The 16,400-nt window shown below is 39.0% G+C and overlaps 2 protein-coding genes across 6 annotated transcripts in view; both read left to right on the top strand.

Moving 5' to 3' along the window:
- LOC147152606 (guanine nucleotide-binding protein G(I)/G(S)/G(T) subunit beta-1) overlaps positions 1–6,531 on the top strand; it is a 52,333-nt gene extending 45,802 nt beyond the window's left edge. For all 3 annotated transcript variants that reach the window (XM_086049328.1, XM_086049320.1, XM_086049311.1), the window contains exons 10-11: positions 1–30; positions 4,634–6,531. The exon at positions 1–30 is cut by the window's left edge and continues 86 nt beyond it. In XM_086049328.1, the coding sequence (XP_085905454.1) occupies positions 1–21 (21 nt within the window). In that variant the 3' untranslated portion in view covers positions 22–30; positions 4,634–6,531. The remainder of the gene's footprint in view (positions 31–4,633) is intronic.
- A 902-nt stretch (positions 6,532–7,433) lies between these two features.
- Positions 7,434–16,400, top strand: part of nadka (NAD kinase a) — a 31,682-nt gene continuing 22,715 nt past the window's right edge. For 2 of the 3 annotated variants that reach the window (XM_086049204.1, XM_086049195.1), the window contains exons 1-3: positions 7,434–7,583; positions 8,252–8,411; positions 12,555–12,638. In XM_086049204.1, coding sequence (XP_085905330.1) covers positions 8,260–8,411; positions 12,555–12,638 — 236 coding nt within the window. In that variant the 5' untranslated portion in view covers positions 7,434–7,583; positions 8,252–8,259. Of the gene's footprint in view, positions 7,584–8,251; positions 8,412–12,554; positions 12,639–15,548; positions 15,852–16,400 lie in introns of those variants that run through there. The other variant, XM_086049212.1, reaches the window with a different exon arrangement.

The raw sequence follows: 16,400 nt of genomic DNA, 5'->3' as shown, positions 1-16,400 counted from the left end.
TTCCTCAAGATCTGGAACTAGAGTCTGAAGGTACGAAAAGGCCCCAGGATGTTCACACTTTTGCTTTATTTCCAAAAGGGCTGGGCAAATGATTTGCTCGCATGCTCGCTCCATACTGAAATCTGGCCCAGTGACCATTTACATTAACCCATTAAAGCCTGAAGCCCCTCGTGAGCCATCTCTCTTAAAACCTACGGTCGTCTTTGGAGTCACCCTTGAAAACCTGGCATTTTCGCCACCTACAAAATAATATCTCATCCCTTGTAGCAGATACAGAAACATAATTGCTAAAGAATTTGAGAGCTTGGACGTGTGGCTTTCACACAGGCCCAAGTTTATTAATCTTTACTGTTTCAATTGAAGATGCAAGTAAAGCACTCTTTTTGATACAAAAAAATCAAGTTGTTCTCTTACAAAGGCGTTGAAATCATCATTGTCTGCGAACATATATCCTAACCACACATCATGTTGAAATGGTTTCACGGCTTCAAAGTCCGCGAGCGTGTCGTCTATATCACTGCCGTGACTTATAGCAGAGCTGCCGCGATCGATTGTGCCGCCATTACTCCTCGAAAAAAATTCCAGATATCCTCCAACAACTCACAACACCGTCACATGTATATTCTAATGCATTTCATTGGCTAAGAGAGAGAGAATTGGATTATAAAAAGAAAATGACGTCTACGCTCCTTTAAAGGGAGAAAAGTGCAACAGCGCTCCCGGCTTTAGTGGTAGAAATGTGGTTATGCGCTCCCGTCCTTAATGGGTTAAAGAGTCATAGATATTTGTTGCCTTCATTTAGCTTCATGAAAATATTTTTTCATTTCATTTATCTTGTTTAAATAATTGGTTCACGGATCTATTATAAATAATAAAATGTTGGTAAAATAAGCCTTACAAATGTTAATATAAAATAATGATGATGCCATTAAAAATGAAAATGCATTATTTTATTGAAATCTGTAATTTTTCTAGTTTTCTGCCCCATCTGTCAGTGACGTGGCCCATATGTCACATTTAACCCATTAAGGACTAAAGCGCGTAGGCTTGCGACGTGTGGTCTTTCGGAGGCACCGTAGTGCGTGTGCTTCAAAATGCACGCGCTTCCATCTTAGGTTGTTGCATTCTATTAGTTGACCACTAGATGACACTGAATTCTACACATTGTCCTTTTAAATATTTTGTTTTAAGCATATTGTAATGTGCTAAGTAGGGCTGTGCGATATGTCACAATCTAAGTATTTCATATCAGTCAATATTGATAATTATTGATTTTGTTTTAAACCTATTTCTTTTTAATTAACAGTTAACTGTTTTTGTGTACATCGTTGTGTAGCGTAATGTGCAGTTTCTCCTCGACCAGTACAATGTAAATTCTTATTTGCATTGGGTGCTACCCCAAAGCAGTATTGTTGATGCACATATATTAGCCTTCATTCAATGTTCATGCAATGTAAGTGAATTTATACTCTATTGCGGTGCCTACATGATCGTTGAACAACCGTCTTAGGACTACTAGCGCACTCATTATTGCCAGAGTGCATTCATAATTAATTGCTTGATTTTAACTTGAGCGTGATGCCGAGGGTCGGATATGGCTAACTGGCGCTAGAATGTCAAAGACTGGGAACTCCTTTACTTGTACACCACGTCTCCATCCGGAGGTGTTTTATCGGGTTATCATGCATACTATCGCTTTATTGTCGGAGCTGTACAGAGTCGACTGGTCATTTATTTGCACGAAGTTACGCCGCTCGCTCGGCGCGAGTATGGCACACGGTCGCCAGGTCCACACGCATGCTCCATTGGGTTAGCTGCTGCTTCTTCATTGGTTTAACGGCTTCTTCTTCATTGATTTAACTTCTGTGTTCTTCGTGTTTGGAAGCGTATGTGCACTGCCTATATCATACACCATGCTGTGATAGGGTTTGTTTTCCAATACTTTTTCTATCGCACATTTTAATCGAAGGCATTTTCTATTGATATCGATATTGTGTCAATCGCAATACATAGTGATATAGAATTATCGGTCAATCCCTAATTGTAACTAACAAAATGCACAGTATTGGTAAAATAAACCAATAAATTATTTGGGGGATTTGATTAAATAATTGGTTAATGATTAATTATAAATGAGACCATTAAAACTGAGATATCCAAAATGGGTCCTCGAGTAATTGGGGTATAAAAATGTTTGAGGCATTTTTTCTGCCTCACAGTGGCTTATTTACGTGCACACAAACAGAAAGAAGCCAATCTAACCACAACAACAATGGTTCATGCTATGCATGACAGTAACATGCTACCAGAAGAAGCCCAACTAAAAAAAAAAAGTTTACCTCACCAAATAATGTAAACACATCAATGCCTTGCGTACGATTTTATTTTGAAGTTTTTCACGGCAGCATATAACGGCTGACTTGTCTAGTCTCCTGCCGACGTCAACAACACGTCCTAAAATAATGTTCAGTCACCAATTAAGGGAGCTAAAAAAAAAAAAAGACTTCAGTACGCTGACACTGTATTGTGCGGTGTCTGTTGCCAGTGCTTAATGATGGCTCGGCGTTAGCAGCTAGCCGTTAAGCAAGTAAGACGGCGAGATCCGTCCGATCAAAGCCAGTTTCTTCAAGCCAAACTCTGCACACTTTGATGCTGACAGCCTGATATAGTCGCTGTCGCTGATTAACTAAAAATGAAAACCAATTGGTCGTTCATTATTACCGATAAGTGGAAATGTGTTTTTTTGTGTTCTGTATTTATAACCAAGCAAAAATATATTGTTTTTTTATTTTTATCTGAATACCCGATTTTTTGATGGAAAGAAGTCAATCCCCAAATTTTCTTGACTGTAATATGTTATATGTGCCTACACTAGTCCAAACACAGCATTCTGATTAATATCATTTGTAGCATTTGTTGAATATGAATTGAGCAGCAAAATCCACCCGTTTTTGGCCATCTCAGGGGGCGGCCATTTTGTCACTTGCTGCCGACTGAAAATGACATCACAGTTGCCCAAGGTTCAGCTAACAACTAATCACGGCTCACCTGTTTTCTGAAGCTGAATAGCTGCAGCCCTAAAGTACAGTATATATCCAAATCCATCTGTTCCATATAAATTAATAATGTGGCCATTGAGCACTGAAGTTTTCCAACACCTGATTTATGTTGTGGTTAAAGGCCAGATAATTTGAGTCGTATTTAAGGGGAATTTAAATGAAATGGTGAAAAGATAAACAACAGCCCTATTGATAATTTTGGATGTGCCAATGGGGGTTGAGAAACACTGACTTGTTTTTGGTTATGTCACAAACTCACATACCGTTCTCAACATGAATGAGTACACACTTTGAAAAGTAAGCATAAGAAACATTTACAGAATTTTGTTTTGAGTTTTCAATTTTCTGTTTGGGCTGCACAATATTGGAAAGATATGCAAAATATGGATGTAGACTATAGCGATACCGATATTGCGATATTTAACATGTACCCTAAAGAAATGAAATTTTTATTTTCTAATGAAAGAAGTACTTTTTCATGCGGCAAAATAAGCAAGTGCAATGTCTTCTTAGCTAATTATTTGTAATTCCCAAGATAATGTCCAACTATTGGGTGTCGATGTTCATTTAAAGCGGAAATCAACCCAAACATATTTTTTTCAAGAATATGTTCTGTGCAGGACACTAGTTGAAACACGGCATTCGGATTACTATTGTGTTTGTGAAATATGAGTCAAGCAGTAAAATCCACCCGTTTTTAGCCATCTGGGTCACTTCTGCCGACTGAAAATGACATCACAACTGCTCAGAGCTCAGGTAACGACCAATCAGAGCTCAGCTTCAGAAAACAGGTCAGCCGTGGTCAGAAGTGTCAAAATGGCCGCCCCAGGGATGGCTAAAAAAGGGTGGATTCACTCTTATTCCACGCAATATTTATCAGAATGCCTTGTTTCAACTAGTGGGCTTGCATAAAACATATTCTTGAAAAACATATGTTTGGGTTTACTTCCTCTGTAAGTCTGCATCTGACTGTTCAAATTCAAATAAAAGCATACAGTTCCATTACAAAATGATTGCATGTCTTAGCGATATGCATATTGCGGAGGCCATTATTGTGATAACAATATTTTTTCGCTATTGTGCATCCCTATTTTCTATGTTCACACATCTGCTCTACTGCTACACCTAATGTTGATTCTGAGTAGAAAGTCAAGGTCTTCTTTCAAATCTGCTGGTGTGTACATTGATAAGGAATTTGCAAGATGCGGTGCAGGTACTATGAACTTTCCGCTCTGAAATTTGATTCCTAACTCAAAAAGTAAAAATTGAGCTATACATCTAACTTTTGGGAGCTAATTTCATACTATTCCAAACTGGTTTTGTACAGCGCGGAGAGGGTGACTGCCGTGTTGTTGAGGGGGGTGCATAGCTTCTCATGTTTGGCAAAGTCTGTCATTGATGGTCTGGAGAATCTCTTCGGTGGTGTCATATATAGCAGTCAGCCACTAACTGTGTTTGCTTTCTAACTAGCAGCAATCGCAAAGCACAATGTAGTCGTACCAGTCGTTTGTATTTGATCACCAAGCCTTTTGCCCAGTAATTGTCTCAACTAATTGTGGTTTGTTCATTTGCAGATGGTATCCGGACTCCAAAGTGGCGTGGAAGACCATTCCAACATCACAATGTTTAATTGTATTGCATATCCAATCTTTTCAAAGCAACATGATACTGACTCAAAACACCCAACAAACTATTAAGGGCAAAAATCTCTCACTCGCTCTCTTCTCCTCCTCCTTAAAAGAGCACAATTGTCTTTCACTCATTCAGCTCCAACTGTACAGGTCAAGGAATTTGGTTGTCTGAGAATGGACGGATGGAAAAATTGTGCATTCCTCTCATGACCACAGGTTGAGTGAAGATTATTACATGACGGCGATCTAATAACTCTATAGCTTCTTGGCCATCTTTCAATTTTTGTTTTTTTTCTTCATCTCTGTCGAAGTAGATCTGTAGGTTGTCTGTTAAAATGAGGATCAAATCTTTAATTTGCAAATTTTTACATGTTTTAAAGAATGTTTTAATTTGAAAATATCCTTGGGAATTCAGCTTTATCCCACTGGAGAACAAAGCGAGAGAATTTTGCTTCAACAGGGAGCCCTACAGCCACTACAAGCCTGCTGTACATTTAGTTAGACCCATGAAACTTTTCTCTTTTTCCCCAGTGTAGTCCACAAATCCTTGTTTGCACAAAAATGTAAACTTTGCATATATAGCATATTGTCTAAAGGAAAAAAAAAGTTAATTAACCAAGCACATGCTGTTATAAATGAATGCTCGTTTTTAAAATGTAAAAAAAACACAAAAAAGAAAACCATTTAACCATTCTTAAACCTTTTTGTCTGGCACCAGTCTAGATTAATGAAATGAAGATTAACCTATTGGATCATAATCCACTGAACCCTTTCTATATTTTATTTGACTTTTTTTTTCCTCCTGTAGTTTTGTGTTGCTGTGGTTGGGACCGGGGGATGTGACTGGTCAGGTAGGGAGTCGCTCCTCTTTAGCCAGACTGCGTTCCAGAACTTTGTCGAGCGGGTGCCCATTCCGTGCTTGGAAATGCAGTTAATACTCTGTGAATGACATGTTGTATAAATCAATGTTTGAAAATAATATTGAAACTTTTTAAGTTGAAAACTAAAAAAAAAAAAAAGATTTTGGTTGTCTGCCATGGGTGGGTTATCTCTTAGAATCGCATGCTGTAGAATTGCTTAAAAGTGCATATGGAATTAAGTCCTTTGATGTTTTCTTTAAGAAAAGAACCTGTTGAATATATCAATACAATGGTATTTATTTTTCTTCCCCCACAGTTTTGACTTTCTTTTTTTGCTACTCCGTGCATACCATAATACAACTAAAATGGCAAAGCTATGCACATGAGAAGCAAACCCTGCATTATAAAAGGTTGCTTGGTCCATACTTCTGAGGGATTACACAAATTATTTAGATGTAAATGTAAATTGTACACTCTTGCATATACACATTTAATCACCTAAACATACCAATGGGACAAATTTCCATTCCTTCTGTAGCAAACAAAATTCCACTTACAAAGAAAAACATTTTATAACTTTTTTTTTTCTTCTGTCTTTAATAAAAAAAAGAAAAATCTTACAGCATCTGGATGACAGACTTTTTTAGTTCCCTTCTCATTGTAAACAGAAGACGCTCTTCCTTTTAGCAGTAGTGCCATTGTTTATTCTTTGCAACAGTCTGTACACAAAGATGTGCTGTAATTGTGTTAGGCCTGGAGTTGGCAAAAAAAATATACTGAATAAAAAAAGTCAAAATTAAATTTCCTTTCTTTTTCTTTCTCCATTAAATAACCGTAGAGCTCTGCACCCCCTCTCTTCCCTTTTCACCTTTTGTATTTAATTTTCAAGTCAGTCCGTGTACAACCGAAAGCTGGATGCAAGATAGCAACTATATTAAAATGTACTGTTATTTAAGATGTAATAAAAGCAGTTTGAGATGACATACCGTGTTCAGTGTGATTCACTGAGTGTTTCCTACTTGAAGCTAGAATGTTAAGCGGCAGGTAGGTTTTTCTTGTAATTATGTTCAAGATAAACCATTTCTTAACCACTGTTCCAGCCGCCTGGCTTGTCCACTAATTTTCACACTTAAATTTTTTGTAGCATCTAAACACTTTAAGCTTGTGTTGATTATTCGTTTGAAGGTTGTTGTTTTTTTCCCCCCTCAGACGAGACTTCCCCCCGATAAAGAGAATTCTCTTACCTTGCTGACAGCTTAAGCTGTCACTAAAACCTTCGTCAGAGCTGTCATTTCCTTGTGTGACGTGCCTAAAGGCAAGGTCAGAGAATACTCTCCACTGGAAAAAAAATCGGGGAACAAAAGAAACTTAAACCTAATGTGGTCAGATGTAGAAATGTGACACTTGGCTAATTTTTTATTGCCTGGTGTCAAATGCTTTGCTCAAGTTCCAGCGTATCAGTGAGCCACCTTGTCTACCTTCACTTGGCCTTGTTGAACCTGCTGGCTTCGGATATCGGTCGCCATCTGTTGGACAGAGTGTGAAACGACTTTATCCGCAGCCGATTATGGCAATGTGGGCTTTACCCGTCTTTTTAAGTGACGGCGGGACTGTACACATTACATGCACCAGTCATATGATAAATTATTTGCTCAATTAAATACCCCATCCAAAAATGTCTGCTTGGTCCCGTAATGTCGGGTGGATGAAGACAATGAACACATGTATATCAAGTGTTTACAGCTGAGCTCACATAGATTAGCTGATTCATAAATTGGACTGGTCTGACAGCTTTCGATTGACAATAAGGTACCATGACCACATTTGGATTCCGTTTATATTACAGTATAATCATAGCGACCCTTGTGTGCGTCACAAATGTACGCTTTCTGATTGGCCAGTGCATACCCGGAAGTGGTGGTGGTTGATAGTTGACGAAGTTAAGATGGTGAATTGGTGAGCGAGGGTCATAGTCTACGACAGTGAATTAACACCTGCATTTTTGTCGCCATCTGTAACATTGCGACTACAAGGTACGTTTGATAATGTAATGCCTGCTGTTTTACGCCGCATATGTCACGTTATTTTGCAAAGTATCTTTATGTTAGCTTAGTTAGCAATACAGTCGATAGCAGTTAGATCCGTCATCTTTCACTTGTTGCTCATCGCTCAAGTTGGAGATCTCATAATTATAATACGTTTTGTTTTTCCCCCTTAAGCAAGCAGACGTTTGAGCAATGTAAAAGCATTTTAACCAAGATAACTAGCGTACGTAACAACAGAGCTGCCAAAGCCGTACGTAATTAATGAAGTAGGTCTAGAGGGAGCTGTAACTTTGGTATTAATCCAACATGATCCTATTAAAGACTTGGTATTTCCCGAGTCTATGCGAAGCTCGCTACCTAATTTTTAATCATATGGCGATTAATTTTTGATAATGCATGATAAGCGCCAATCTGTCCGCATACTACATGCTATTGCTTTTATTTTATTTTTTATTAGATTTTTTTTAAAGCCAGTCTTTTATGAAACGCCACAAAGTTGAACATGGGTAGACATTGGACCCCCAAGTAGATCCTTTTGGGTCATGTGTTGCAAGTTATTGCCATTTAGCCCTGTAGCAATGTAATTGATGCTTCTATGTAAAGGTGACTCAATCTTTTGAGTGTTGTACTATGAGTTATGAATTGTATCCCGTTAGATATTGAGATGGACGCCGGAGAAGAGGTGCGAGTGAAAGCGTCCCCCTACTGCTGGTCTACCCGTGATGGAGGGAACATTACTGCGCCCCGCCTGGCTCGGCGCTGTAAGAAGACCCGCAGCCTGAGCACTTCCTCAGCGAGCAGCTCGTCTGAGTACAGGTAGTTGCCTTTCAAAGGACTTTACACCTACTTTGTCTGTAATTTTAATCCATGGTAAATAATTCATTCAATTCAATAATTTAAATGGGGAATGGCACAATTGGGGGTGTTAAAATAGTGCTTTAATTGCGATCACTTAATTACAGTCACAGTTGTAGTGGTATTTTCTTTCACGTTAATCAAATTTTTAATCTCTAATTTTGCTGTTTCTGTATGATGATGAGATCCGTTTTGATGTGTGGGGCTTGTGCTTGAGTTGTTGGGGGTGTAAAAAACAATGATAGGCTCCTATTGCAGGTGAGAGGGCAAGTTCAGGAGCAGAGAGAAGACGTGAAAATGGAGGAGCATGTGATAGTTGTTGGTCCGATGAATGGTAAATTAAAAAAAAAAAAAAAAACGCCCTGACGGCACTATTGATAGAGGCAGGGTGATATGCCTTCATTGTCAGAAGGACTTTGCTTACCAAAGAAGCAGTTGAAGCCTACCACATAAATGCAAAGTAACCAGCCACAACTAAAGCCACAGCTAATGATAGCAACGAAGATGCTAACGTAGTGAGCCAGTGCAAAGCACTTAGCCAAACTAAACTCGAGAACACCTTGGGTATGAGGAAGTCTGCGACCGACGGGCTGACGAATGTTGTTGCAAAGTGAATAGCGATGAACTGCAGGTCGATCAACATAGTTGAAGACAAGGGATTCATTGTCTGTCACGCTCAACCAGCGTCCAATGATCCATCATACAAACCACCGTGCAGGACTGCAGTGATGACTAAAATCAGCAAGAAGTATGATGATGAAAAGAAAAGCAAGCTTGATGTTTTGGTGGGGGATTTGGACAAATGCATTGCTATAACCTCAGATCACTGGACTTCAACTCGCAACCATGGTTATGTTGGGGTGACTGGACACTTTAGTGATGGAGAGTGGAACTTCAACTCCTTTTTCACTGATTGTCGTGAAAGCAGATACCAGGCACATGGCTGATTAATGCGCCAAACAGTTCCTCAAGGCAGCAAATGACCGCGTAATTGAAAAAAGATATTCACCATAAATACGGATACAGACAATGGGCGGCTCTGGGGCTTTTCTCAGCAATTTTTAAGTGAGATTCAAAATTAATTAATTAGATCATTTAATTATGGTCTGTAATTAATTGATCTCTTGTTTTTAATCTATTGATAGTCCTAGTGTTTATATATCTTCCTATCTTTCCACTTGTAAAATACTGTGTTGCTTATAAAATCCATGCAGTCCATCCATGTTTCAGAAAATTACATTTTATTTATTAAATGAACTCATTTTGAACTCTTACAAAAGAAAAATCAAAGAGTTGAAGGTCTCTTTCAGATCTTATTTCGTCTTGTCAGTTTTGGGAATAATTCAGACTTTTTTTTTTTCCTCTAAAGTAAGATTGCTCGTCTTTATGTTCACTTTGGACAGCAGTGTATTTCACATTGGAACTTTGACAATGTCATTTTTGTCCAATCTCTTCCTTATTGTTGAGTCATGAACTCTGGCCTTAACTAAGGGGAGGGAGGCCTGCAATTATTGATAGGTCTGGGTTCCTTTGTGACCCCCTTCAGTTGTCGCCGTACTCTTGAGGGAATATTTGTGGCTGGCCACTCCTGGGATGGTTCATCACTGTTCCATGTTTTCTCCATTTGTGGATAATTGCTCTCACTGTGATTTGCTGGAGTCCTTTAAGCTTTACAATGGCTTTGTAACCCTTTACAGCCTGATAGTCTATTACTTTATTTCTCATCTACAGGCAGTCTTCGAATTACGACGTACGACTTTACAACGCCCGTGCCTCCTCGTCCATTTTGTCCCCAGCACCATAGTGATTACGTTTACATGCAGTCAATTTTCGGGTTAAAGTCAAAATTCCGATTTCTGATTATCCTGTTTACATGATTGAGCGGACAGAGTTGCTCCAGCATTTGATTAACCCACTGTGTCCGGCGACACACAGAGTCATGACTCAAATGGACATCATTTCCGCTTGTTACTTTCAACTGTCAATAAAACACCTGATATTCATGTCACTCACCACAGGAATGAAGCAGCTGGTTTCCTCTTCGCACCAAAAGTGTGCTTTTGTGCTTTGCCTTTTTTGCTCTCCTCTCCTCTTTCTCCGTCCACTTCTCAACAATAATGCTAAGTACAGCATCTTACGCCTTTTATTTTAATTTATTTTCTTTCTTTTTTTAATACAAAGTATTTTGACGTAAGTTTCGACTAACATTAAAATCCGACATGCGCGGAAATTCGTGTTAAATCGCCAGTGTAGGAACGGAACTCGTTCGTAAAATGAGGACTCCCTGTATTCCTCAATTTCTTTGGATCGGGGCATTTTGTTGCAGCTTCTTTAGATCTTTTGACCAATTTCATTTTGTAAAATGGATTCTATTTGTGATTTATCGAGGTAATTAGACTTGGGGGTGGTCGGTGAAAATTCATGATTTAATAACAAGCAGGGCAAGTACTTTTATTCACATAGGAACAGGTGGTTGTTGTTTCACTTTAATTAAATACTAAATTAAAACTGCATATTGTGTCTACTCGGGTTAACTTTGTCTGAAATTTGTGTTTTATTGTTTTTGTTTTGTTCTTTTTATCTTTAACATTAAAATGGTGACACCATGCAAAGAAATTAAGAAGTTGGGATGAAGGCAAATACTATTTCATGGCACAGTAGATGGCATCATACGAACACTATGTGGAAATACTGAAGCAACATCCCAAGACCTCAGCCAGGAAGTTAAAGCTTGACCGCAAATGGGTCTTCCAAAGACTTGACAAAGACACAAAGCATACTGCCAAACTGGTTACAAAGAATAACAAAGTCAATGTTTTGGAGTGGCTATCATAAAGCCGTAATCTCAGTCCTATTGAAAATTTATGGACAGGCCTGAAAAGGCATGTATGAGCAAGGCGGCCTACAAACTTGGCTCAAGTTTTGTGTGGGGGAATGTGCCAAAATTCCTGCCACCTATTGGGAGAAGTTTGTGGAAGGTTATCCAAAAGCTTTGAGCCAAGTCATACAGTTTAAAGTCAATGGTATCAAATACTAATGAAATGTATGCAAACTTCTAACTCTGGCATGTAGCAAATAGAAATACTTTTGGGAATCCCATTGGACCTAGGACAAGACATTTAGTCTGATTTAAATGTTCAGGTTTAGTCCGATTTCATGTCAGACTGTGAAGAGGGGGAAACATGTAGACTTCTGTTTTCAACTACAGTTGTTGTCCTCAGGCAGGATATTTAATGATGATGGGGGAGGCGATACAAATGCAGAGTCAGAGCAGCAGCTTCACTGCGAGCTAGTGTTGTCTTTCATTTGGGGTATTTTCAAAATCACGTCAATGTGCGTATTGACTGAGCTCAGTTGCAGCACCCCCGCATATTGCAAAAATTCCCATTTAGTCATCAAGTGTCCAATGTTTGTTCACCATCAACGTTGCAAAATCTCCATTGGTGTGCTTTAGCAATGGGTTTCCTCTGTGCAGGAAGTGAAACCTGCTGTCAACCTCCATCGGAACTGTTCAGCTTTTGATGAGGATACTTGAATAACGTAATGTTAAATGTTGACAATACACACCTGCTACTTTTCAGTGACACATCTGTGACATATGACAACATTGTGATGAAGTGTTTTGAGAGCTGATCATGAAGGTTATTTTGATTTTTGCTCTCAAGACACAAAGTGCTCAAGATGCAAGTTAAAATGTACAAACCAAATCCTTTTGTTATTGAAGTGCTAAACACACTAACCAACCTTTCTTAATACTTTGCTTTTGTCAGTCACATAAGAGGGTTGAAAATACACACAGCTTTTATGAAGCAGTGATGTTATACACCGCAGCACAGTACAACCATGATAATGTACTACTACAGGTACTGTAGTTGTGTGCTTTTTCTTCCCCACAGTAACCCACGTCAAAGTACAAATGGATTGTTGTTGTGATGCAGCATTTAGTTCATCACCATCTTGTTCTTTAATGCCCTTTTGACATTCAATAAAAGACAGATAGGTTGTTTTGTTTTTTCCCTGTGACATAACGCAAGTCCAATAAAGTGTTACTTTTGATACTCTCAAGCTAACCTACTTGTCTGATGCCCTTTTCTTTACCTTCAGGAGGACTCAGTCCCTACACGGACCAAGCCCTGTGACTACATTTGGCCCAAAGGCATGCATGCTACAGAATCCGCACACAGTAATGTAAGTACAATAGAGCATTGTTGTTGCATTTGAATTTAGCTAGCCTTCACTTTAACTATAGACTTAACCCTAACCTACGACAGCAGACACAAGGCATGGATTGTTTTCTCAATCCCGGTGTTCATTATTAGAAGGGAATAGAGTGGTTGTAGGAATTAATACAACCTGCTGCATTTCATTTTATTTTCAAAGTCTTTGAAAATAGGGCCACGCGGAGGCAAAAATCTGAGAATAATTCTACGAGACAAAAATTATGATTTTTATAAGAATAATGTCAATGCGCACCCTTGTCAAACAATGGTGTAGCTCATGTTTGTGCAAATCAATACTCAACAATAGGAAGAGTTTGTGATTGTGTTAATGTTTGTGTCTGTTTCTCTGAAATTACAATATCTTTAAAGTGGAAGTCAACCTAAGCCTTTTTTTTCCCAACAATATGTTCCCAACAGGCCCACTAGTTGAAACACGGCATCACAGTGTGTCAGGGCTCAGATAACGACCAATCATGGCTCAGCTTCAGAAAACAGGTCAGCCGTGATTGGTCGTTACCTGAGCTCTGAGCAGTTGTGATGTCATTTTCAGTCGACAGAAGTGACAAAATGGCCGCCCCCTGAGATGGCTAAAAACGGGTGGATTTTGCTGCTTGACTCATATTCCACAAACGCAATATTAATCAGAATGCCGTGTTTCAACTAGTGGGCCTATTGGGAACATATTCTTAAAAAAATAGATTTCAACTTTAATCACCACTTTATGTTGGGGTTTCTGCAGTCATCAGAAGTGTTTATATAATTTATTAATACTTTCCAATAAATACATTCATCAGGTCTTAAACTGTTTGTGTGGCAATTTCTACTTTAAACGTTAAAATCGCAACTTTATTCTAGCTGTCATAGTACTGGTCCAAGATTATGACTATTTACAAGTAGTAACTAGTTACAAGAACTCACTTATAATTGTACAAGAATTCTATTGTAATAAATGAATAATATATCAAAAGTTAGATTATGTAAAAATAAACAAACAAATTAAAGATTTTGTTTTCTCCCCTGATTTAACGAATACTTTTAATCCTGAAACACTGTTGTGCCAGTGTTGCTCATGACGCTTTGTTCTCTTTGGATGAACTGAAAACGATAACCCCTCCTTGACTCTCTATGGAAGGGGTGTGGTTGTGATACTGGCATCTTTTTTCTTTTTGACCATCACTTTGTGCTCTAGCATTCATCTTGGTTTCTTTGAAGCCCTTCCCACACCCTGAAGTGAATCTCAATAATAAGCCCATTATGCTTGGAATGCCTTTTGACTTTTTTTGTTTTTTTTGTTCATTGCCTCTGCGTTATAAACAAGTTGATGCCAAGTTCCACAGCGGCTGTGAGCAGCTTGTTTTTACTTACCTCACCTATTTTCCATACAAACCATTTGCAGCTCTGACAGTTCAACATAATTACTCAAGTTTAATACGCTCTTTAATATAATACGCCTCCCGATTCCGCCCTTCAAAATAATTTTTTTCTCTACTCCTGTATGTGCTCCTCCAATTTGCTGTTATCCATGCGCGGAAATGTAACTATTATCTCTTCGTCACTTCCCGTGCACTGATTTGCAGGCTAACAGCTCATCTAAGATCATATTGTCACAACAGGCCCCCCACCCATTTTTTTTTCTTTTTTTCTGTCAAATATTGGAATCGGTCTCAGCCTCAAAAAATCCACATCGGTCATGCTCTACAAACAAGTACGGTAACCCTTAAAGTCCAGCATGTGTGGTACATACTAATCGTTCCTTAGTTCCCTGGGAGAATTTCGTCAAAACCACCTCATTATTTGTATAAACATTACTTCTGTACAATGTGATGAATTTTCTTACCCCAACCCTTTAAAATGTGTAATATCCACCCGCCCACACCCATGGTCTATTTATTGTTTTATTTATTGTAACTTGAGAAATTATGGTAATTGGACATTTTTTTTAATGGCCTCCCACTTTCATTTTATTACTCTCAAACTTGATAATTAGCCATTATCACATGCAATGTGGAAAAAGATGCTAATTGTAACATTGCACAAGACCAACGCCATCAGCTGGTCATGTAGCTACAAGTTTGTTGTCCTGGAAATATTTAGTAATGTCTCTTGTCAATTGTGAAAACTGGGCGGTAATTCAATGTTCTTCTAAAAGTATAAAGCCTTCACAGCAGCAACAATGATAAAGGACAGGCACTGACTTCTCAGCCACTGTCCACTGACAATGTAGCGTTTCTGTCACACACAACGCGTGTACACAAGCACGCCTTGACAGTTTCACCTGACCTGCTTTGACGACAGCACGAGGCGCACAACATTTGTTGTGATTGCAGAGTGGTGACAAGCTATTTCTAGCTCTACGTTTTGGCATTTTATATTATAAATGTCAAAACGTGTAAGGCACATTTTAAATGTCAAAAAACATTCCAAAATGCAAAGTGGTCAAACTCAATCTTAAACTCTAAAAATACATTATGACATAATTTAGTGTAATTTACTTCCTCTTTCCTGGAGGTTGCCTTTACCGTTTTGTTAACAAAAATTAGTTTGATGAATTAGTAATGTATTGAGGTATTTTTGTTTCTTTCAGCTGAGCATAAAGGTAGCGTCTTTTGCCTCTTTTCATTTGTTTTGAAACCCACTTGCACACATTTAACCTCTCGGTAACTGTTGTTCCTGTTTGAACGCAGCGTATCATTACAGTGGAAAAAGTGCTTCTGGGCAAAGCAGCGTCTTCAACTGTGCTCAGTTAAACACACCTGTTGAGAAATGAAGGCGTAGTCTATAGGCAAGCCCTTCCCTGATATGGGCATGCTCATGTTCAATAGAGAGCTGAGTGGGCGTGGCTGAGAGGAAGCTTAAAACAAGTGACAAGTTTCATTCAACAGCAGAACGCACCAGGGAGGTTTAGTGTTAAGTCCTCACTGGGACAAATATAGCAGTTGTGAGTCTAGCTTGTAAGGTTGTTAGCTGCTCCCCGCCCCCTCACATACACAGAGGCTACTACCCTCACTGTGGACAGCGACTCATCTCTCGCCTTGAAGGATGTTGTTGGCTTCCTGACAGATCATCGTTCTCCAGCTTTGTCTGTGGCCTGAAGCTGCATCCAACCGTGTCACATGTGTACAGCCATGAAGGTGGTACTTCAGGACGTGCCGGCCAATAAGGAGAAAAAAGTATGGAAATGGTGAGAGGACTAACTAAGCATATTTTCTACGTCAGAATATTTAGAAATTGGTGAAATGTTAACCCTTGCTGCAATGAGTGAGGAATAATCAACTCTGTGCTGAAGGTGTTGTCTGGTTTTGGACTTGGCCCACCTGCTGAATGGGGGCGAATATTGAGGTGTTCAGTGAGAGGCGCTTTATGAATGGATCACAGGTTCTCTGTTTGAAATCACGGCAGTTTATAGATGTCAGTGTTTGTTTGGACTCCACTGTAATCAGGCTTGATTTCATTTTTTTATTTGCAATTCTGTTATGACCATACATTGGAGTGCAGATGGTTAGCAAATCAATATTTGTTTGTTTAGCCGCGTGTTTGTCAGCAGTTTACTTCCTGCTTCATGAAGGATGAATAACAGAAGGGCAATGCCGTTAAGATTCTGAAGGATGGACGGTTCCAAACCCTCAAAAAAACCCGAATGGCGTCTCCCGTAGCACACGCACCATTCCCTGCATGCTTGTCAATGCTTTGGAAATCTGCAATGCAAGAGTTTCCATTTATTGAGCTAATC

This window comes from Filicampus tigris, chromosome 1 (genome assembly GCF_054856515.1).
Source record: "Filicampus tigris isolate MCC_2025a chromosome 1, RoL_Ftig_1.0, whole genome shotgun sequence".
Taxonomy (NCBI): domain Eukaryota; kingdom Metazoa; phylum Chordata; class Actinopteri; order Syngnathiformes; family Syngnathidae; genus Filicampus; species Filicampus tigris.
The sequence above is the reverse complement of the archived record's forward strand: the minus strand, read 5'-3'. Positions and strand labels throughout refer to the sequence as shown.